Raw genomic sequence first — 23814 nt, forward strand, 5'->3', positions numbered from 1 at the left:
TATATCTAGACTCTTAACAGCTCAATAAAAAAAAAATTTTTAAATGGGCAAAGGATCTGAAAAGATCTTTCTCCTAAGAAAATGAAAAGGTACTCAACATCACTAGTCATCAAGGAAATGCAAATCTAAACCACAATGAGATACCACTTCACACTTACCAGGCCATGATCAAAGAGACAGATGGTAGCAAGTGTAGATGGTCCTGTCCAAACTTACGATGGTTCAACTTAATGATTGTGCAAAAGCAATACGCATGCAGTAGAAACTGATCTTTGAATTTTGAGTTTTGATCTTTTCCTAGGCTAGCAATATGCAGTACAATACTCCCTCACATTGCTGGGCAGTGGCAGTGAGAATTTCTGTTTTTCATTTTCAGTATAGTATTTAATAAATTACATGAGATATTCAAAACTTTATTATGAATTAGGTTTTGCATCAGATGATTTTGCCCACCTATATAGGCTAACGTAAGTGTTCTGAGCACATTTAAGGTAGGCTAGGCTAAGCTATGATATTTGGTAGGTTAGGTGTATTAAATGTGTTTTCAACTTATGATATTTTAAATTGACCTAACCCAATGGTAAGTCAAGGACATCTGTATTGGAGAGGATGCAGAGAAATGAAACCGTCATACACTGCAGTTTCACAAAAGGGTTAAACATAGAGTTTCTATGTGACCCAGAAATTCTGCAACTAGTTATAGCCTCATAGAAATAAAAACATGTCTATGCAAAAACTTTATGCAAATGTTCAGAGTAACACAACCCTCTGAATATACTAAAATCCATTGAATTATATAGTTTAAATAGGTGAATTTGATGGTATTTGAATTATATTTCAATAAAGCTATTTTTATATATACACACACAGATGCACGAGGGTACTTCAAAAAGTTCTTGGAAAAATAAACTATAATATGAATCTTTCCATGAACTTTTTGAAGTACCCTTGTGTGTGTGTGTGTGTATGCGTGTGTGTGTGAGAGTGTGTGTGTGTGTGTGTGTGTGTGTGTGTGTGTGTGTGTGTGTGTGTGTGTGTGTGTTTAACTTAGTTTGAGTAGAACTTATAGGTCCTGTTGGGGAGGGGCAGGAGAACAGTAAACAAATCTTGAGCTATAACTGTATATGCATGACACCATGTTCTGCACTTTGTGTGAATTATCTCATTTAATTTTTGGAATGAAACAGCCTTTATTTCTCAGTAAGGGTAGAGCATCTTTTAATAACAAAGGTCTTGCATGTTCAACAAATAAACACTCAAAAGATTTCAGTTAAGTTGTACAGTTTTTTGCCTCCACTGTTTTGGGAGTCTTATGTTCTATTTCTGTTCATTCAACAGTTACTTCAGAAGTTTTACACTGCATATTTAACTTTAAGTCTGAAGTTGGTATCTCAGCCATTCTCTTAAACAACATAAGTTCATCAAAACACTTGAAATCCAGTCATTTTCCCCGCTGTCTTGTGTTTTATTGCTGCTCAATCTTTTACTTCTCTCTTTGTTTTTCTCCCCTAATTAAACATTATTCGTTCGAGGTTTTTTTTTTTGTTTTTTGGGTTTTTTAAATACTTCATATCCTTGTAAGTCATCCTCATAATTCCTTCTTGCATGCATACTTTCCTTTTCGGATTATTTTCCTTATTCCTCAAGAACATTCTCTAGAAGTTCCTTTAGTGAGGAATTATTGGTGGTAAATTCAGTTTTTCTTTGTCTAAAAACGTCTTTATTTCACTTTCACTCTTCAAAGTTTCACAGGAATCAAATTCTCAGTGCACTGACTATATTATTCTGGTGTATTGTGGCTTCCATTGTTGCTGTCATGAAGCTGGCTGATGGTCTAATCGTCATTCCTCTGTAGTCACCTGTCTGATTAATTTAAGAATTGAGTTCTCTTTGTCCTTGACGTGGATTTTTCTCAATTTATCCTGCTTGGGATTAGTGTGCTTCCTGAATCTGAAGATTCCTCTCATTAATTCTGGATAATTCTCTGCCATTGTTTCTTTGTTTATTGCTTCTCCCCAACTTCTCTGTTCTCTCCTTTGGAAGCTCTGACGAGATATGTATAAATATATATGCCAGTGGCACTCATAATATGGTCTAAGAACCAGTAACATCAGTATTACCTGGGAGCTTATTACAAATATAAATTCTTACCCCAGACCTACTGAGTTAACAATGGGTGGAACCAAGAATGTCTTTTTTAACATGATCTCCTGGCGATTCTTAAGCACATTAAAGTGTGAGAAGCATTGGACAGTTAGACTATTTCATTCTTCTCTCCATGTCTTTTAATGTCTCTGTCATACTTATCTCTGACTCTTTTGTTATCTCTTTGATGAATGCTAAATAATTTATTTAGATCTTTCAGTTCACGGATTTTTCCCATTAGTTGTGTCTAATCTGCTGTTTAATCAATCATTTTATATTTATATAAAAAAATATATATTATGGTTATATTTCACATTCTGTAAATTCTATTTGATTCTTTTTCAAATGTGCCCAGTTAATTTTGTAGTCCTTGTTCTGTGATTCCATGTTTTATTTATTAATTTAATGTAATTATTTTATAATCACTACTTACAAATTTCAATATTTGAAGTCCATATAATCTAGTAATTCTAATATTTGAAGTTCTAATTATACCATCTACTGCTGTTTTGCCTTCTATTCACGGTGTCTTGTTTCCTTGTGTGTTTAGTGATGTTATGTTGTGTGTTCATCTTTGGTTGAACTTACGGGATTCCTGAGGAGCAGGGTTGAGGATAATTCCCAGTATAGAGAATTTATATTAACCTAGGGGTGTGACCAACCTGGGACCATTTTAATTTAATATCTAAGATTGAGGTTTCCTAGTAATTTCCTAGCAACTGCCTAAGGCATGTTCTCATGATGAAAAGCAGGAGTATAGAAGGCAAGCCCTACGTGCAAGCACGTGTTAAGCCTATGTTTACACTATAACTGCTAGCATACAGGTGGCCAAGGCAAGTCACATGGCCACACCCAAAGTCAAGAGGAAGAGGTGGAAGTACTCTGCTTCCATGGAGGTATAGGGGAGGAAGTGAATATTTGCTGAACACTCATCTAATCTATACATTCATCTTCCTCTTTACATCCCACTTGAGTTTCATGTCCTTTTTCATGTTTAGTCCCTGGAGATTTCCCTTCTTTCCTGGAACTAGAGCTAGGTATTTTACAAATACGTTTTATATTTATTCAGCATCTAGGTATTTGTGGAATGAGTACTTTTCAGAGTAGTTTGTCCACTGTACTGCTAGAAGGATACATTACACATAGAGATTTTATAACACAGCTAGGTCTCCCTCACAGGTCTGTGGACTTCCACATCCTCTCTTTTTTGACTACACTGTTTCTGCCCTTTAAGTATATGCCCCCCAGTGCAGTATTTTTCAAGCTGTTGACCATGACCACAGGGAGAAATACATTTTTTGTTATAGCTCAGTACAAATGTATGTAATGCACAAAATATTAACCCTTTCTAAGTGGGATGACCTCTGATATTTTTTATTTCTCTCTCTCTTTTATTTTATTTTATTTTATTTTTGGTGGCTTGGCCTTTTTTGGATCTGAACCCTTGACCTTGGTGTTATAACACCAAGCTTATTATTGCTCTAACCAATAGAGCTAACTGGCCAGCCTTTTTATTTCATTTTTTAAATGCTGGTCATAACGCTAAACTGATTCTGCAGTCCACTAATTGGTCATAACCTGCAGTTTGAGACATACTGACCTAATGAACTCCTTTAATCATGTTCTCTTCCCTGTTATTAATTTCAGAATATGTCTACTTTTATCTTTTTGCAAGGGAAAATAAATGCAATTGAGCTATCTTTTCATATAGGTCATTATGAACTTCTCTGTGATCTGTGGTCTTAGGCCAGCCTTTGATGCTACCTAGTTCCTTCATGTACAATACATGAGCCTGGACTCTGGGCACACACAACCCAGTGCTAGGCACCAACAAGCATGCAGGTAGGTGAGTGCCCAGTTCTTAAAGTATTGACACCATGAGGCTTCAGCCTAGACAAATACTTGGCTAAGGGGTGGCCCAGACGTGAGATGCAATAAGCTCCTTGGAGGCTGTGAGATGGTCAGTGAAGGATGCAGAGAGGATAGATCTGAGGAAGGAAAGAGAGCAAGAAGGGGAGGATACCAGGAGATGTTTGCAACTTAGCAGAAGTAGGGAGCCACTGATAGTTTTTGAGCAAGGTAGTTCTAAGACCAGTGAAGGTTTTGGGAAAGTTGATTCAGCAAGTCCATTCAACATTCATTCAATACATATGTATTAAGTGCCTTCTATATTTCAGGTACTGTTCTAGGCATTCTAGATACATCAGTGAACAAAACACATACGTATTCCTGCCCATGTGGAGCTTTATTCCAGCAACAGGGTTGGGAGGCACCAGAGTCAAACTTATATTGCTTGTAAGTAATATAGTGTGTGGCAGATGATAAGTGCAAAGAGAAGGGTGAGGGGTGTCGGGAGTGTCGTGCGTGGAGATGCGTCATGCAGGGTGCCTGGAAGCTGGGAGACCAGTCAGGATGACTTGAGAATCGGGGATGAGGCCTGAGCTCCAGCAGTCGCAGTGGGAAGAGCAGAGGCACAGGAGAGTGGGGCTGTTGGCTTCATGCTCCTCTGTTCTCCTTTCAGAAACACAGTGCACAACATGCGTGGCAACAAGCAGGCCCAAGGAACAAGCCATGGACCTCCAGGAGAAGATGGTCCACAATGCAGGGAGCTGCAGAGGGAGGAGCAGCCCTTGGCCCCTGACCCCAGTGCCTCAGGTGAACTTCTGTCCCGGTCTGAGCTGCCAATAGAGACCAAAATGAGTGCCTTCTCTCCTCCCTATCTGTTTGTGTGTGTCTTTGTTTGCTTGGACTGCTATAACAAAATGCCATAGACTGTGTGGCTTAAACAACACTCACTTATTTCTCACAGTTGTGTGGAGACTGGGAAGTTCAAGATTGAGGTGCCAGCAGATTCCATGTCTGGTCAGGGCTGTCTTCCTGGCTTGCAGATGGCCACCTTTTCACTGTATGCTTGTATGGCTGAAAGAGAGAGCTGTGGTCTCTTCCTTTTCTTATAAGGGCACTAATTTCATCATGGGGTTCCTCATAACCTTATCTAAATCTAATCAGTTCCCAAACCCCCACCTCCTAATATCATCACATTGCAGATTAGGGATTCAACATATAAATTCAGGGGGAGGAGGGGACACAAACATTTAGTCCACAGCAGTGTGTCAAAGATGAAATTCTCTAGGTCACTATTTCTGGGTTTCTAGAGGTCTAGGAGCTATGACTTTTTTTTTAAATTGTGGTAAAATGTATGAAACAAAATTTACCATTTTACCACTTTTAGGTGTACAAATTTAGGGACATGATTCACACTGTTGTGCAACTATCATAACCATCTATCTCCCGAACTTTTTTACCTTCCCAAGTTGAAACTCTTAGCAATGGTTCTTGAAGTAATAAAGGAAAATACCACTCTCGTTTTTTCTTTCTTTTCTTCTTTCTTAATTTTATTTGTTTACTTATTTATTCATAGGGAGAGGGTATAAAAATACCTTTCTGGAGTGATTAAAATCAGATTTGCCCAAAGATGTGGAGCAAGTGACCTTTAGATCAACATAGCATTTTAATATTTCTTTTACAAAGTGAATGACCCACACCATCTGGGGGGCTTGGATTCTTTGGAGTTGGCACTGGTGCTCTTGGAACATATTTTAACCTAGAAACGGGAGAAAACTGGCTAAGGCAGCACTGTGGGGTTGTCTTATGGCTGAGAGGACCCCTGGGCTGTGTAGAAGTGACTCTGGAAAAAGCGCCCCTTTCAAGCAGTCAGTGACTGATGAGGCCCCCGGAGATCACAATGCACAGTCCAAAAGGAGGTCAGTATTGTATCGAATCAGTAATTATAATAATAATAAAACTAGCACTTATATAGCAGTTACTTTGTGTCAGGGCTGCACTGAGCACTTTTTTTTTTTTTTTTTGTATCATCTATTAAGATATACTTCATATACCATACAGTTTACCCATTTAAAGTGTGCAATTCATTGACTTTCAGAATATCCACAGAGGTATGCAACCATCCCTATAATTAATTTTAGAACATTTTTATTACCCCAAAAGAAACCTATACCCCTTACTCATCACCTCCCAAACTCTACCTCCCCACAACCCTAGGCGACCACTAATCTACTTTCTGTATCTATGGAAGTACCTATTCTAACATTTCCTATTAGTGGAATCTATAATGTGTGGTCCTTTGTGACTGGCTTCTGTCACTTACAGAATCTTTTCAAGTTTAATCCACATATGCTAAGCACTTTACCTACATTAACCTGTCTAATTCTCACAGCAAGTAGAGATTTAGATACTGTTTTTATCCTCACTTGATAAATGAGGAAACTGGGCTGGCCTGTGGCTCACTCGGGAGAGTGTGGTGCTGATAACACCAAGGCCACGGGTTCGGATCCCATATAGGGATGGCCAGTTGCTCACTGGGTGAGCGTGGTGCTGACAACACCAAGTCAAGGGTTAAGATCCCCTTACTGGTCATCTTTAAAAAAAATAAAACAGTTGTGGAAAAAAAAAAAAAAACAGTTGAGGCAGGTAGTCTGGGCTCCTCCTCTGTAGATGCAGAATCCACAAATACGGAGGGCCAAATGTACTGAATTCTGCCTTTGAGGAGTGAAAGCAGCCATAGATAATACTTAAACAAATGGGCATGGCTATGTTCTAATAAAACCGTATGTACAAAAGCAGGCTGGCGGCCAGATTTGGCCTGTGAACCATAGGTTTCTGACCCCTGCTCTAGAAGAAATTAAAGGACTATGCAGCCTTGAGGAAATCAACTGTGGGAAATATGTCTCCTCATTTGGCTGGTAATAAGAATCAAATAAGAGTCCGAGCTACCCTGGGGCAAGAATGCAGAGTACAGATACTCAGTCCATGCTGCTTTCAACAGACAGATTTGCGTGCTTCGAAAATCTCCCAGCAGGTAGAGGTGAGATCCTGAAATAAGAAACAAGTCATCCTTCCAGGGCTCGTGCCTGAGGAGAAAGGCACCTGGCAGACACCAGCAGAATGATATGAGATGGACCCATGCAGGTTGGGAGTGGAGGGGAGGAAACAGGCACAACTTAGGGGATGGGCTAAATGACTCGGCCAGCACACTGTAAATAATGTTTCTGTAGTCCAATGGTTCTCAAAGTATGATCCCTGGACAAGCTGTGTCACCATCACCTTGGAACTTTTTGGAAAGGCAAATTCTCAAGCCCTGCCCCAAACCTATTAAATCAAAAACTCTGAAAGTAGGTCCCTACAATCTGCATTTTAATAAGCCTTTTAGGTGCTTCTGTAGCAAGCTCAAGGCTGAGAACTACTGATGTTATCAATCATAATCTCTGCCTTTCTCCTCTTGAGCAGGGAGAGAGCCAGCAGATTCTCCAAAGCCTGCACCCAAGTCCTCTCTGACAGTCAATCTCATTCAGAAAGCCAAACGTCAGAACAACACCTTCCCGCTCTTTTCCGAAGGGCTCACGCGGAACCGAACCGCCCAGGAGAAAGTGGTGGCCTTGGAGCAACAGGTTCTGATGCTCACCAAGGAGTTACAGTCTCAGAAGGTGAGCTGAGGCCCCAGGCTCCAGTGGAAGCTCTGGATCTGGAGCCTTCTGGACAGGTTAGATGTGATGTGTTAGTCCACTGGGCACTGGCCAGTCTGCGGTCTTTAAAGGCCAAGCTGCAAAAGGTTGGAAATGCGCTGTTGATTACTCAGGAACATACTGTCACTCAAACTAGATGACAAAAGGCCACCAAGGGCAGGTTATCTGTGGAGACCTACTTTAATAATTGTCTCATGGACCCCGCCTAGAGGGCCATGCATGGTCCGACCCCACTCCTGTCAGGGGAAGGGGAAAGGGTGATTTGGCCACAGGGTTTGGGATGGTCCGCCGAAGGAACTGGAGAATGTTTGACCTAGCACTTGATAACTGGGTGCAGATATGTGCAGGACTGTCACAAGACTCAAAGAAAGCAGGCAGAGTCTGTGTGGCCTCAGGGCTGAACCAGGTCCAGCACAGCACGGTGACAGGGAGGAATATTTAGGCTTAATATAGCAAGAAGTTAATTACAGGAGATAACAAAAAGAGCTACATGGTCATTGAAGAAAACCGATCTCACACACACATAGACATTAAAATCATTCAAAAATCCTACAACGCAAAGAGTAAATTGTGTTAGAATCCAGGGGCTACCTCTTAAAGGAGCGGGGGTCATATGGCAGTGATGTGAGGGGCTTACAGCACTGGGCAGGAACCACTCGTTAGCAAGATAAAAGCATTCCTATCCCTGTACTGGCCAGCTGCCAAAAAAAAAACAAAGTAAGTTAGCACAGTTGTTACCATAAATCCCAAGGGTGGGACCTGGTGGGGCCTGGTGCGGCCTCCAGTAGTGGGCTCCACTGAGGGCCCAGGCTCTTTTTCCTTAGAGAAGAAGGCCTAAGCTTTTGTGTTAGAGCTTTGGCTGCCCAGAGTTGCTTTGTGCCTTGTTTCTAGGCCCTAGTTCCAGAGGACTTAGGCTGGGGAGGTCGGGGGTGTGTACTCTATTTACTTCTGAATATTCTCCCCCTTGTACATTTCTTTGTTTCCTTTCTGCTCTGTTTTTGGAGGGAAAAAATCCAGAAAAATACTCTCCTTACCTAGTTTTGCCCCTCCTCTGCCTTTCTGCCTCAAAGCAGTGACAACTGTCAGCAGATCTTAGGGGAATGGGCAGAGGCTTCATTCCCAGCAGGTCAAGGGTTACATTTAATGAAGCATCAGGTGATTAGAGTTCTCAAAGGAGGGTGCTCCTTCACTCATACCTTCTCAGCTCATTTGTTTATTCAGCAGCACATAACTGCTGGTATTAAGTGTGGCCCTGACACTGTTCTGGGACTTTCTGTGCATTATCTCTAGTCCTTACAACAGTTATCCCCCTTTTCCAGAGGACGGAACAGGTTCTGAGAGCTTCTGCATGCCCTGGGTCTTACGGGGGCTGAGCTAGGGTTTAGACTCTGGTCTGTCTGCCGTGTTATTGAAGGCCTCTTTTATTTGCATACAGTGTTCTAGATGCTGGGAAAAGAACAGTGAGCAAAAGATACAGGCCCTGTCCTTACAAGGCTTACATGTCATGGCAAAGACAGGCATTAAGCAAATCAACACCCACATGTGTAATTGCAACATGTGAAGTCCCTCTGCTGCCATTTAGTGGCCCAGCTATCTCTCTCTTCTTCCCATCATCTTAGTGTTTCTGTTGTGAGGCTGCTGGACGATCCTGAGAGCTAAGAGGGCATTAAACTGAGCTGTAGCAGCTGCCTGACCCCTGGACTAGTACAGCTTAAGACCCAAACCCAAACCTGGGAAGGAAAAGAAATCCTGAATGTGAACACCGCCTGTCATTTTATCACATCTTCCCTTCGTTCTGGAATATATGGGCAGCCTCCCCTGACTCAGCTTTTCTCTGAGGCATTACAAATTATCAGATGAAGTAGAAAGGTCCTGGGAGACCTAGATTTCATTTCGATTTGCCCCTGATTTCTGTGCACCTCTGGAGGCCTCACCATTCTTCAATAAATGAATGCAAGACTCTGGAGATTAATAAGGGTTGCCCGGGCTGTTGACAACTCTCATACATTTAGAGTGAAAATGTCAGCAGGAAGTTGTTCAAGCATGAAGGAATCTGGATTTTTTTATTGGGTAACTTTCAAGTAAACCCTAACTTCATTTCCTGGGACAGATGGTCATGAGGAAAAGAGTCTTGTGGCGTAGGCTTTGACTTGTGATGTGAGTGGATTTCTCTGCTATCTCACCCATCTCACAATGCCCTTCAGCCTGGAGGGTGACTCAGAGCACAGGCCTTTACATGAGAATGCACAGGCCCAAATTCTAACCCTGAGCAAGTTTCTTAACCTCTCTAAGCCTCAGCTTCCTCTTCTGTGCCTCTTCATAAAGCCTAGTTCCTGGCACCCAGCAGCTGCCCAACAGATGCAGGTTTTGGTTATTTTGGCTCTTACTGCAGCATTCCTGGCCCTCACTGTTGATTCCTTCCTGCCTTGCAAGGAGTGAGGCATCCCCCAAGGGGCTCTGAGAAGATGGGGAAGTGAGCCCATTAGGACCTCCAGGAAATGTGCTCATGGGGCTATAGCAGTGATAGGAAGAGCTCAGGTTTTCATTCCACATTAGGGAGGGGGGAACCCCAGCCCCACCAAGTCTGGGGTTTCACCTGTAGCCCAGATACAAAGCCGAAGGGGGGGAAGGAGAAAAGGAGACTGACTTTTGACCCAGAGGTGGGACAGAGAAGCTGGCACAACATTTGGGAGCCCATTGGTGCCCCAGACACTTAAATATGCCGGTTGGAGAGTAACTCTCCATCTGAGACCCTCAGAGTCCCATTCATCAGCTGGGAAAATGGCCCCCTGGACTTCCCAGGGGCCACATCTGCAAGATGCCTTCCTGTGTCTCTTTAGTAAGAAGACACTATCTTTCTACCTCAAGCTTCAGAAGGACATGGGAATTAGAGGTCTTGTCTGGGCTCAGATAGCCAGGTGACCATTGCCAGTTGCTTTAGTGACCCTTTAGGAATCTGTATCTCAAACTCTGGAAGGCACGTTATGACTAAGTTCCTGCCCTCAGAGACCTCACCATCCAGTGGGGAAGAGAAGATATGAGCGCAAGTAACTGCTGGTATTAAGTAAGGCCCCAGCCCTATGCTGGGTCTTTCTGTGCATAATCTCTAGTCCTTACAGCAGTTATCATCGCCATTTTTCTGAAAAGGAAACTGAGGTTCTGAGAGCTTCCATATGCCCAAGGTCTCCCAGGGGCAGGGCTAGGGTTTAGACTCTGGTCTGTCTGCCTCTGGAGTCTCTGACCTTTTTACCATGCCATGCTCAAGGGACTCAGAGAAGGTGGGTGACTTGCCTGAGGTCACACAACTGGAAACGGGGGCCCTAGTCTCCTTCTCCAGCTCTAGATCCCTGGCTGCCTCCTCTCCTCTATAATCTCACGATAAGGCCTAGTATAGTACATAGCACTAGAACTGCTCTTTGGAAAAAAATGAATGCACTCCCTGTATCTCCCTGATGTCATATTAAACCCCAGGATGATTCTGATACCCATTAAGCCAATATCTATCCCAGCACCCTCAATGCTGGCCCCATGAGAGGTTTGGACTCCAGGAGATAGCACCAGATGGCTGATTGGTTGAGTGACTCCAGCCCTGAGAGTTGACAGAACAGCACCTGGTCTGAAGACTGTCTGTTCTGGCAGATGGAAGGCTGTTGTCTGTGGTAATGTTGGCCATCTGTTTGCTGCTGGGAATGATGAACCCCTCCAGGGCCCTGCCTGGGGCCCTCTGGGGCCACATTAGCTCAATCAGGATTACTTGGTAGAGTTGTGTAATTGGTTTAGGAAACGTGGTGCGGATAATGTGTGGCTTCTTACTTCCCTAGAACACCAGCCAGAGAATTCATAGCTGATGTCCCCCAGCCCTGGGCCCTGACGTCATGGAGGGAGAGTCAGGAGGGACCTTGGCTATTCACCTTGGAGAGGGACACTTGGCACGCTTTCTCTCTCATCCTCGCAGCAACTCTGCATGGAGTAGGGATCTTTATCTACATTTTAATTACGAGAAACTGAGGTTCAGTGAGAGACCAGCCTGAGGTCATCCTCATTAGGTACACCCTCATGCATCTGGAATGGGAACCAAGGCCTGCATGATTCCAAAGCTGGTGCTCCTTCTCTTGACCCCTATTGGGCCCACCTTCCTTGATTTTAGTTAGTGATGAAAGTGTCAACACTTTAAGAATAAAGGATTTTTTTTTCAGTTGATTTATTGCCTTTAAAAACTTTAAATAAAATGACAACTTATGACCACTTATCAAAATCTGAGATGGACCAAACAAGGATGGCTATTGAGAAGTATTAAAAGTATCATCTGATCAGCTTTTCTAAGAATTGATCCTAAGGCATTGCTTATAATTGTGGAAAATGGAAACAACCTAGATGTCCATCCTTAGGGGATTCAGAGTAAGGGAACTGTGGTGCAAGTACCTTGAACTGCTGCAAACAATGGTTTTGCTAGATATTCACCGACATGGAGAGAGGACATACACAAGGACAAAACCAGCCTCAAAAACTTGATGTATTGCAAACTTCCCTTTTTGTTTTTAGTATTCTACATGGTGTGTGTATGTGCAGAGATGTCGCCATCCTCTCATATTATCAGTGTAAGCCTGGCATGCGATTTATATGTTCACCTGGCCAGACAGTGATTGCATTAAAAAAACCACCCACCTCTCACTACTTTTCCACCAATCTCTGATCCTGCTCTCATTGTGCTTCTGCTAATGTCCCATCCATCATCAAAGTCCTAACAAATATGTCAACAACATATTATCTTTTTTAAAGGTGAGAATTTTTTAAGACTGTGCTAACAGAATTAGTGTCAATCTGTTTTACATGCATTAAGAAGTCTCTAAGAATATATATGAAAAATAAATGTTGGTTCTAAGTGGTGGTCTTATATTTCTTCATGTAGTCAAAAAATTTTTATAAAACGCATGAATTTTTTATGATCAGGAAAAACAATATAGCTATTTCTTTTTTTTTTAAGTTGTTCATCATGGATTTTTCGCATTAATTTGATTTTTTTTAAATGTTGAATTAAAAATTTTTTGATTACTGCATTATTTTGGCACCCCTTTAAATTTTATTTTTAATTGTGGCAAAAAATGCATATAAAATTTACCATTTTAACTGTTTTTTGGTGTAAATTCAGGAGTGTTAAATATATTCACACTGTTGTACAGTAGATCTCTATTTGTGACTGGCTTAGGTCACTTAGCATAATATCCTCAAGGTTCATCCATGTCGTAGCATGTGACAAGATTTTCTTTTTTAAGGCTGAATAATAATCTGTTATACGTACATACCACATTTTGTTTATCCATTCATTGGTCAGGGGACACTTGGGTTGTTTCTACCTCTTGGATATTGTGAATAATGCTGTTATGAACATGGGTTATTTCCATTTTTTAAAGAAATTGAAAGAAGCATTTCACTGCAAAACCCATGAACTACACAGCATGGAGAAGTGAAAGGATCCTGGATTATGAGTTGGGAGCCCTCTCTTCGAGTAACAGTTTTCCTACACGAGGGGATCCACTGGCTCCCTTTGGCCTCACCTTTCATTCTTAGGCTTCCATCTCCCTGTGTGACAGCAAGGTGACTGGACCAGAAGGTCCTCCAGGGCCTTTCCAGCCTCCAGGTTTTCCAAATCCTTGGTCCATTCCCACTCCTCATCTTGTACATCCTACTGGGGTCCCATTCCTCTGCCCTGGTTCCTTTTTCCCCCGAGCCTGTCTCATTCAGGTGCAGGGATTCTAGGGGTGAGAGGAGAGCCTCCTGGGCTGGGGTCTTGGTCTTACATCTTGAGAACCAGAAGTGGAGTGGGGTGGGGGAGAGAACTGGATGTAATGAAATGGGCTTTAGAGGAGACTCTCCCAAAGTTGGGTGTAATATACCTACCTGATTCTGATCCTATGACAAGTCTGATCAGTGGTGTCTGTTGGTTATTTCGCTAGGTAATCTCCAAATCTTGGCTGAACCAGAAATGGCATAGGCTGCTTGGTCATCCAAGAGCCAGAGGAATGTTAATCTCTCTCTCTCTTTTTTTTTTTTCTTTAAAGATGACCAGTAAGGGGATCTTAACCCTTGACTTGGTGTTGTCAGCACCATGCTCAGCCAGTGAGCTAACCGGCCATCCCTATATGGCATCTGAACCCGTGGCCTTGGTGTTATCAGCACCACACTCTCCTGAGTGAGCCACAGGCCAGCCCGAGGAATGTTAATCTCATTCAGTTCTCAGGAGCCCTGGGAAACTGACTTCTTCATGCCAGACATGCTAGACATTCCAGTTTGGTTTGCAATTTCTGTCCCCATCTCACCTTCCTGCCACACCCAGAGACTCCACAGCTCCAGCTCTGCTTTCATTCCTCCAGGCCTTTGCCTGCACTTGTATCTTGAGCTTCCCTCATGGGGAGCCAAGTCTGGCATGCTCTCCCCTCCTTTATTTCCCACCTGCTGCTTGACCATCTCCAGCCCTCATTCTTTTTGGCTAAGTTTAGACAGCTCTGCCTTTCTCTACAATGTACATCTCCACCCCAGGCAGAAGTCATTGCCCCCTCCCACTCTGTGTCCACTCAAACACCTTCACTCCCCTCTCTTGCAGTAAATCAGTTCCATTACAGTGGTTCACCTTCACTCCCTCCAGCCTTTGCAGTCCTCAGAGGTGGGAACTGTGACTGCTCTCTCCCTCTCTGGGCCTCATCACCTGGCATGGGGCCTGACACTGAGTGGATGCTTGATAAAGGATGGATGGCTAGATGGGTGGGTGGGTGGAAAAGCAAGAACCAGAAAAGAGACGGTCAGTAGTTTCAGGAGGTTTCAGGAGACGCATGCTAATGTGGTTTTGTCATTAGCTTCTCAAATAAAAGTCATGATTTTTGGCAGTTCTCCTCCAAAATGGAATTGTTCTTAACAAATAACCCTATCTAGCCAATCCATTCTTTAGATACTTCGTTGTAGGTACAGTTGAAGTGTCTCTAGGAAACCACGTTGAGCACAGAGCTCACATGGCACTGAGCCCAGCAATGTGGCCTAAAATCCCTATTTACTAAGTGTGAGGTCCACACAGGCCTGGCTGCTGGGCTGCCTGGCTTCTGTCTGATATTCTGATCCTGGCCCTGAATGAATTTATGTCCTGGGGAGGCTTAAAGTCACAGGGACCAAGGAAACCTTGAGTTTCCATGTGAATCAGTTGCCCCTGCTGAGTAATAAATCAAGGTCTTTGTTTCTGAACACTCTGGTGCTTCCTTGCACCAGCCTTGCAGGCATCATTTGGTGGGCTGAAGATGCTAGGCACCAGTAGATTGAATGATGCTTTCTGTGTGTGGCTTTGCATGGAGGTTGCCAATGTATTTCCTCTCTAATACTCCCTCAGCTTGATTGGTAGTGACTGTTTGGATGCTATATTGAGAAGGATTCTGAGGCCTTAACTAAGCTTTGCAGGAAGGAGTGTCAAGATTAATTAGTGATGTCTGTCACAGGGGTGAGAGGAAAGAGTCATGCCCATGTGCCACAGAGCTGCCACCTCTGGTTTTATAACTCAGCACAGAATTTGGAGTCTGGATGATTTGGGATTGAATTCCTCTCTATTCTGCTGGGCCTGTTGGTCCATCCCTGGATGGACATATATAAGGCAGGGTATGGGCTCACCTGCTGTAACAAAGAAGCCTCAAAGTACTGTGGCCTAAAACAAGTTAGAAGTTTACTTCCCTCTTACATTGAAGAATCCAGAGGTAGAGGAACAGCTGTGAGCGGGTGGGGCAACTCTGCCGTCCTCAACATGTAACCTCTGCTTGTAGGTCTAAGGTGGCTGCTCTAGTTCTTGCCATTTCCTAGCCTCAGTCCATCTTGTGCTGCAATAACAGATTACCACAGACTGGGTAATCTATAAGGAACAGAAATTAATTTGACACGTGGTTCTGGAGGCTGGGAAGTTCAAGAGCATGGCACTGGCATCCTGCGAGGGCCTTGGTGATCCATCATATCATGGCAAAAGGCAGAAGGGCAAGAGACACATGGGGGGAGGGGGAGGGGGACCAAATTCATCCTTTTATCAGGAACCCACTCCAGAGATAAGTAATCCACTCCTGCAATAGTGATGTTAATGCATTTAAGATCTAATCTCTTAAAGGTCCGTCCTCTCAAAACTCTTGCACTGGGGATTCAGTTTCCAATATGTAAACTTTGGAGGACACATTCAAACCATAGCAGAAGGGGACCTGAACCAGTGGAGTATGTGTCAAGTGACCCAAAAGCTGCCCACATCACTTCTCAATTCCCATTTAGGCAGAATAGTCACATGGCCACAGATAGCTATGACTTGGCTCAGAAATGTCGTTTTTAGCTGGGAACCATTTGTCTAGCTAACACTCTCTTGAACAGAAAAGGTTAGAAAATGGGTGTTGGATACGACAAGCAAACAGAAAGGACATTGTTGGGGGGGGAGGGAGGAGGGAGGGAGGTTTTGGTGATGGGCAACAATAATCAGCCACAATGTATATCGACATAATAAAATTAAAAAAAAGAAAATGGGTGTTGGGATGAGATGCCCCAGGGGGTGCTGTGAGGCACCTCTCAGGGTTGTTAGGGAACTGGAGGACCCTAATGGGTCTCCCCGACTTCACAAAACACTTCTCTTTTCCAGGAGCTGGTGAAGATCCTGCACAAGGCGCTGGAGGCTGCCCAGCAGGAGAAGAGGGCATCCAGTGCATACCTGGCAGCGGCTGAGGACAAGGACCGGCTGGAGCTGGTGCGGCACAAAGTGCGGCAGATCGCAGAGCTGGGAAGGCAGGTGGAAGCTCTGCAGCAAGAGCGGGAGAGCCTGGTGCACACAGCCAGCCTGTTGGAGCAGCAGGTGCAGGAGCTGCAGATGCACGTGCAGCTGCTCATGGACAAGAACCAGGCCAAGCAGCAGGTCATCTGCAAGCTGTCTGAGAAGGTCACCCTGGACTTCACATACCCCTCTGACCAGCCCCCAGGGGCTCCTGACTCTGCCAACAGGGACTTCCTGAGCCAGCAGGAGAAGATGGAGCACCTAAAGGTAGGGGCCTTCCCACCAGGCCCTGCCAGTCCTCTCCCTGGGCCCTTAGGAGGGTGCTGCTCTTGACCCTAAGCGTTTTCTTTTTTATTTTTTTAAAAATGACTGGTAAGGGGATCTTAACCCTTGAGTTGGTGTTGTCAGCACCACACTTTCCCAAGTGAGCTAACCAGCCATCCCTATATAGGGATCTGAACCCACGGCCTTGGTGTTATCAGCACCGCACTCTCCTGAGTGAGCCACGGGCTGGCCCAACCCTAAAAGTTTTCTAGATGGAGTGGGGATAGCCCTTCATAATGGAATATTCATAATAACAGAAATATTGCTATATGCTTCTTCACTTTCTTGACCAGAAGCTCCAATACATTTGACCTTTTCGTGGCGTCCTGGGCTGCTGAAAAGTGAAGGTTTCTCTAAATTATCAAATTAGAGATGCAAGAGCCCAAGACCAGCTAAGTCTGGGGCCTGCCCTGGCCAGCCTCCTTTAGTGCCCTATTGATACCCCCTGGAGCCCCAAGGTGCCAAGGTGGACCCCTCTTTAGTCCTACACACAGTACAGATGACCCATGGCTGGCTGTGGCTTGTTATAATAGTGGCAGTAACTGCTGCTCCCCTTCATAGGATTTACAGAATGTTTACTGGGTGCCAGGTACTGTCCTCATTGCTTTGTTTGCATCATCTCATGTAATCCTCGCACCAGCCCTACAAGTCAGTCACTTGTATGTGTTCCACTTTACAGATGGGAATGCTGAGGCCGAGGAAGGGTAACCAGGGCCATGTGCTGAAGAAGCGGGGGAGCTAGAATGGGTTGGGGCTCACATCCACTGACTAGTCTGCCTGCTCTGCTGCCTCCCAGCTTCTCTGCCTCTTTTGGCTACTGCCACCCTGCCTGCCTCACCCTTCCTTCCCCTATTCTGTCCTTGTCTCTCTCTCTGGGTTGCCCCATCCCACAGGACCAGTTGTGGCACAGGGGACAGGAATTCTGTGTGAGGTGTGATGCCTGCCATGGGTTGCGGCCTCCTTTCTAAAGCGTTGTGACAGGAGATGTCTGATCACCCAGAGGCCTGAGGCTGTGGATAGGCACTCTTAGCCCCTACTGTCTCTTAATGGCTGCTGTATAACCAGGGCCAGTCCTGCCCCAAACCTTGCCATGCATGGCCACACATGTACATACATAGTAGAACCTTGGGAACTCCCATACTGCTGAATCAAGGAACTGCTGGGTCGGGGGAGGTGGAGAAAGGAAAGAAAAAGAAATCAGGAAGCTTTTGAGAGACGAGTGGGCAGTGTTGAACAGTGGCCACTCCCCAAGTTTTGAAGTCAGACAGATCAGTGTTTGCATCCTGGCTGTGCCTCTTACTAGCTGTATGGCCTTGGTCAAGTAATCTCACCTCTGTATAAAGTGGCCTAACCATTTCGCCTTCCAGAGTTGTTAGAAGGATGAAGGAAGAGAACATAAAACCCAGATTCCCTTCCTTTTCTTTCAGCAAAGACTAAAAAACCGCATAACCAGTCCCTGAATCTTTTCTTTTATGTAATCTGAAATCTGTAATTAGAGATCCTTTTGGGTTAAAACAAAACAAAACCTTTCAAATGCAGATGCAGCTAGATTGTTAGAAAGCTGCCAGTCCTCCACACAGCAGTGAAAATTACTTCTATCAGATTCCTTTTCTGCCCTGCCCCACCCCCTAGCTAAGTGTTTTCCTTTTTTCCACCAATTCTGCTGGAATCCACTGTTCAAGACCTAACGGACAGCCAGGGGTGAGAGACATAGATCAGCTGGCTGGCTCCAGACTGCCCGAAAGCTAATTGTAATCATAGCCCTCACCTAGGAGACTGTGTGTGTCCCTGACATACACATGTTCAGGAATTTATTTGTCAGCGAGCCCAGATATGAGGAGACTCAGAATATGTGATTCACATTAACCAAACTTACATTTGCAGATGATCCTCAGAGGCCTAGTGTTTTGTGCGTTAGAGTTGCATGTACGAGGTGTTTCTTATTTTATAGCATTTAGAAGACTGAAATATTGTCTTTAAGTCTGGGAACAGAGAGTATTCACATTTCCTGCTTGCCCTGTGATTGAGGACACCCAACCTTAGGGAAATGCCCCCTTGTTGAGACTCATTTGGAAAACAGGATCATTGACCTCTTGGATATCAGATCCGGAAAGGCTCAGAAATCTAGTCTGCCACCTCATTTTCTGATAGGGATGGCTGAGCAGTGGAGAGAGGGAAGGACTGTTCCAGGGTCATGAAACACGCTAGTGGCAGGACTGCAGTTGAAACCAGCTCTTCCATGCCCAGTCCCCTGCCTTCCACACTCGAGCACAAGGGCCTCGTCCATGGGCATTTCGCAAAGGGAATTTCTGGGGTCATGATCCTTGCCAAGGCAGGCTGGCAGGCAAGCAGGCTCTCCTCTTCCCCCACCCCCCTCCTCCAGTTGTGTTTTCCTTTTTCGCTGCACTGGTGGCTGTCACGTGGCTTTTCTCTTCTCTGAGGTCTCTCTTTTTCCTCCCTACAGTTCTGAGCCAAGAAGAACACTCAAGGTAGGGCGATGAGTTGAATGGCAAGGTTCTGCCCAGACGCTACCCCTGCCCCCGCCTGTGCTGCTCCAAGGGTGCTCACACCTGCCTCCCCGTCTGGGCACGTCTGGGCCTTCCCTGGGATGGAGGCGGGGTACCTTATGTGACAAAAGCCTTGGAACTAGCTGTGAGCAACTTCTAGGCCAGGGATGAGGAAGGGGTGGTAACAAGGAGGCAGGCCTGGTCTCCAGCACTGGAGGCGGATATGCTCTCACTGGGTGGTATTTGTTGAGCACCTACTATGGGCTACACATACCTGGGTTTGGATCCTGGCACTTCCATACCAGCTGCATGACAGGGGAATGTACCTTCTCTATGCTTGTGTCCTTTTCTATAAAATGGGAATTACAGTACTTAAATACTCATCCTACGGCAGTGTGATAAAGATTATATTAAACAAAATGGACTTAAGGGAGATGGGCCTGGCACATAATAGGCACTCAGGTAGTGATAGATACCTTCCTCCCTTGCCTGGGGGCTTGTTTGCGAAGAATGTACATTAGCAGCAGTGGGGAAGCTATCAGCAGACAGCTCTCCCTGGCCACAGGCTAGAGCACAGGCTAACAGCATTCTAAGCCTTTTGCACCTATTAACAGGCAAATCCTCCCAACAACCCCTTGAGGTCAAGCTGTTATTATCCCCAGTTTCCAGATGAGAGGACGAGGCACAGAAAGCTTAAGTAACTTGTGCAGGGGCTTAGTGGTGAAGACAGGAGTTTTAGGCAGGGACAGGGTTGGAGAGGAAGAGGAAGACTGGGCTAGGGAGTTGGAACAGACTGGGTCTGGGCCAGGAGAGAACAGAGAGCAAGCTCAGCTGGAGGACAGCTTTCAGCCTAGGCACAAAGAGGGAGCTGAAAGCAGGGGAAACCACAGACAGCTCAGTGGAGTGTTGAGAGGCCACATAACGAAATCAGCCTGCAGTGTTCACTTCGAGCTACTAGAGTCCTGGGAACAGAGGCCCTCCTGGCAGCATAGAAAAGTATTTACAATGTGACACTAAGTAAAAAAGTCTCTGCATTATGATTGCAAGTATATGGTAAAATGTTAGTTTAAAAAACAAACACTACTTGAGCACTTGCTATGTTTTGGTCCCTGTACTGGTGTTAATACATATTACCTCTCCCAGCTGCCCAGTGGGGTGACGGTTTGCCCCTTTTACAGATGAGGAAACAGTATCAGAGTGGTTCAGTATCCTGCCTGAGGCCTCCCAGGCAGGACGTCAGAGCCAGGACTTGAACTCTAGGCCTAGTACTCTCTCTGCCACTTCTTGCTGGGATCAAGAATAGAGAAGGAGAAAATGGAAAATGAAAATAAAATTAAAAAAAAAAAAGAACAGAGAAAGAGGCTATGGATGTTTTTTTTTTTTTTCTTTCAGCCTTCCTTTTTTGTTGCCATTATTAGAAATTTCTAAAGAAAGGAAGCTTTGGCAGCTCATTTGAGGGTGTGACTCTCAGGACCAGGGAGATGTTTATGGTGTAGCTCATAAAATGCTTTGCTCTCTTCTCCAGGATGACATGGAAGCCTACCGGACTCAGAACCGCTTCCTCAACTCGGAGATCCACCAGGTCACAAAGATCTGGAGGAAGGTGGCTGAGAAGGAGAAGGCCCTCCTGATGAAGGTGTGAGGCGGGAGCCCTGTTCTGGCCATCTCCATTCCTAGCTACCCTCCCCGTCCCCAGCTGCCTATCCCCATCTCATTCATCCTGTCTGCTTACCCTCCGGATAGAGCCCTTTGGGAGCAGGGCCTGTGTCAAGTTCTTCCCCAGACTCCTGTGGTCTGGCTGATTGGGTCATCCATTCAGCATTGTTCATAGTGCAGCTATGGAGTAGGGACAGCCAGACCAATAAGCCCATGAAGGGTGCAGACTAGTGAGAGAGTTGAACACAATCGAGTTGCAGTTGGGCTCACAGGATTCTTATGGGTCTAAAGGGAGGAAGGGAAGTCAGGGAGGCTTCCTGGAGGAAGTGCTCTCTGAGTTGCATCTTAAAGGTGAGTTAGTGTTATCCAGGCAAACAGAGTAGAGAAAGGCCTTTCAGGAAAAGAGACAGTGTAGTGAAGACCTGTGGCCTGAGAGGCGGGGAGCAGGGCTGGGGTGGGTGAGATATAAGGCTGGAAGTGAGGTGTTTGGAGCTCCCTCGCAGGAAACTGGGGAGTTGTTGAAGGATTTTGAGTGGAGAGTCCTCAATTAGACTTATGTTCTGAGAAGACCACTGTGGCTCTCGGTGGAGGGTGGGCCTGGAAGTAGGGAGAATGTGGAGTCTGTAGCAGAAATCTCTGAGAAAGCATGGGTAATGGAACTCAGGAAGCAGCTCTGGCGATGGAGGGAAGTGAAGGTGGGAAAGTTGGGAAAATAGGGTAATTTAATCAGGCCCCCTCACCTTAGGTCCAGTTGGGGGTGATACGGCGCATTCTTTGTAAGTAAGTTGTATGTGGGTGGAGTTAGTGTGTCTGTGCAGCGTGGCCACTTGGCTGGCGTTGACTGCCTTGGGCATCTGCCCCACATGGCCATGACCTCAGACCTATGGCTCCAAGGACCTTTTTGCCAGTTACCTAGCTTGTAGACCTGCGTGTGAGGGGTCTGGGGATCCAGCCTGGAGTGTGAAGGGTTTGTGACCCAGTCTGGGAAAATGGGCTTGAGGGGTCTGTGAGCTCCAGACCCAGCCCTAGCTCGACAATTGGCCCAGTCGGCAGGATTATGGGCAGGTAAAAGAGCTCGACAATTGGCATAGTCTGTGACAGGATTCTTAGCAGGTACAGGAGTCAAAAGCCCTTGGAAGAAGTAGGAAATGTGGCTAGTTGTGAATATCCTGTGCTTTGTGGCCACCTTCCTGTTGAACAGGATCTGGTTGCTGCTCACTGTATTGCAAGGCAGCGCAAACCAGGCATTACAATGGAAAACCCCTTGGGAGGGGGAGGAAATGTGGCTGTCCTTGAGCTTGTGGAGCCCAGTGGCCACTTTTCTGCTGACTGGAGCCTGGCTGCTGATCACTATGCTGCAAACTGATTGAGATTTGTGGCAGAAAGCAGAGTTGTTGTAAGCACGGATGAATGTCCTGGAGGATGATGTACAGTGACTGGCCACTCCTGCTTCTCACACCAGGGAAGCCAACCAACCCAGTGGTGAGTTGGGGGAAACCATGCGTCTCCAGGCACGACCTGTTGTGCACGAAGAATTGAGACACGAGCAGCCTATGGGACCAGACGTACAACTGGTGGACGGTCCACTGGTGACCCAGTTCACCAGCTATGTTCCATATACCCAGGACAAATTGGTTGGCTTGGGGAGACAGTGAAACAGCAGAAACAGGGAGAGCCTCTGGCTGCTGCAGCTATGGGACCTAGGGGTGGATGGTGTAATGTGCTTGGGAGACAATGTAGTAAATGTATGTCACATTTGTCCAAAGGCAGATGGCTCGTCAGGTGCCACTTAAACCCGAGAAAGCTCGGAGGGTGCCACTTAAACCCAATGGCTGGCCAGGTGCCGTATAAACCCGAGAAAGCAGATGGCTCAATGAGTGCCATATAAACTCAAGAAAAGAGTGACTGAGTGAATGCACTTGTTCAAACTGTGGGCGAATGCTACAGAACTGCCCGAGACTGTGAGTGAATAGCCAGTGTAAGCTGAGCTGATTCAAGTAATTCAGGAGCTGGGGCTATTAGCTAGATGCTAATAGCCAAGACAATGAAAAGGCTCTGAGAGCATTTCAGAAGTCTCAAAGGGTGCCCCACTCATCACAGGCCCTGAGGCCTAGAAGGACTGAGTTGTCGCAGAGGACAGACCTGGGACGCAGCCACCCCCAGGAACCTGCTCTCTGCATCCCAGCTTCTCTGGCTGGAGCGGCCCCATGTGTGGTTCGTGCAGCAGCCCTGGAGAGAGTAGGCCTGAAACCTTTGTGGCGTTCACTTTGTGTTAAGTTTGCAGGCCAGCAGTATGTGAGAGCAGTGGAGGTGTGGCAGCCTCCACCTAGATTTTGGAAGATGTATGAAAAAGCCAGGGGACTCAGGCAGAGACCTGCTGGAGAGGTGGAGGTGCTGCGGAGGTCATCTACGGAGCAATGTGCAGCAGAAAAGTGGAGTCAGAGCCCCCACAGAGAAACCCCACTGAGGAAATGTCTAGTGGAGCCAGGATGGCGGGACTGCCGCCAGGAGCCAAGAACAGTGGGGCTGCTGGCAATGTGCAGTACCAGCCTGGAAAAGCTGCAGGCACCAGGGCAACTCAGTGGGCTGCGCTTGGTGGAGCTGTAGGAGTGAGGTTGCCCAACGCTTTAGGGGCCCAGATGCCCTAGTGTGCTTAACGTTTGCCCTATTTGGGTTTTGGATTTGTTTGGGGCCTGTTTTTCCTTTCTATTCTTCCCTTCTGGAATGGGAATGTGTACCCAATGTCTGTCTCACAGACTTCTTGGAAGTAGATCAACTTGTTTTTGACTCTTTACAGGTTCACAGCTGAAAGGAGTTTTGCCTTTAGTCTCAGATGAGACTTTGGACTTTTGAGTTGGTGCTGCAACAA

General features: G+C 45.6%; 1 protein-coding gene across 2 annotated transcripts in view; it reads left to right on the top strand.

The window, feature by feature from the left end:
- The window catches only part of TBC1D2 (TBC1 domain family member 2), a 51701-nt gene that overhangs the window by 15255 nt on the left and 12632 nt on the right, over positions 1 to 23814 (top strand). For both annotated transcript variants that reach the window (XM_063082438.1, XM_063082439.1), the window contains exons 4-7: positions 4667 to 4800; positions 7453 to 7649; positions 16330 to 16725; positions 20815 to 20925. In XM_063082438.1, the coding sequence (XP_062938508.1) occupies positions 4667 to 4800; positions 7453 to 7649; positions 16330 to 16725; positions 20815 to 20925 (838 nt within the window). The remainder of the gene's footprint in view (positions 1 to 4666; positions 4801 to 7452; positions 7650 to 16329; positions 16726 to 20814; positions 20926 to 23814) is intronic.

The sequence above is a fragment of the Cynocephalus volans genome, chromosome 17 (assembly GCF_027409185.1).
Source record: "Cynocephalus volans isolate mCynVol1 chromosome 17, mCynVol1.pri, whole genome shotgun sequence".
NCBI lineage: Eukaryota > Metazoa > Chordata > Mammalia > Dermoptera > Cynocephalidae > Cynocephalus > Cynocephalus volans.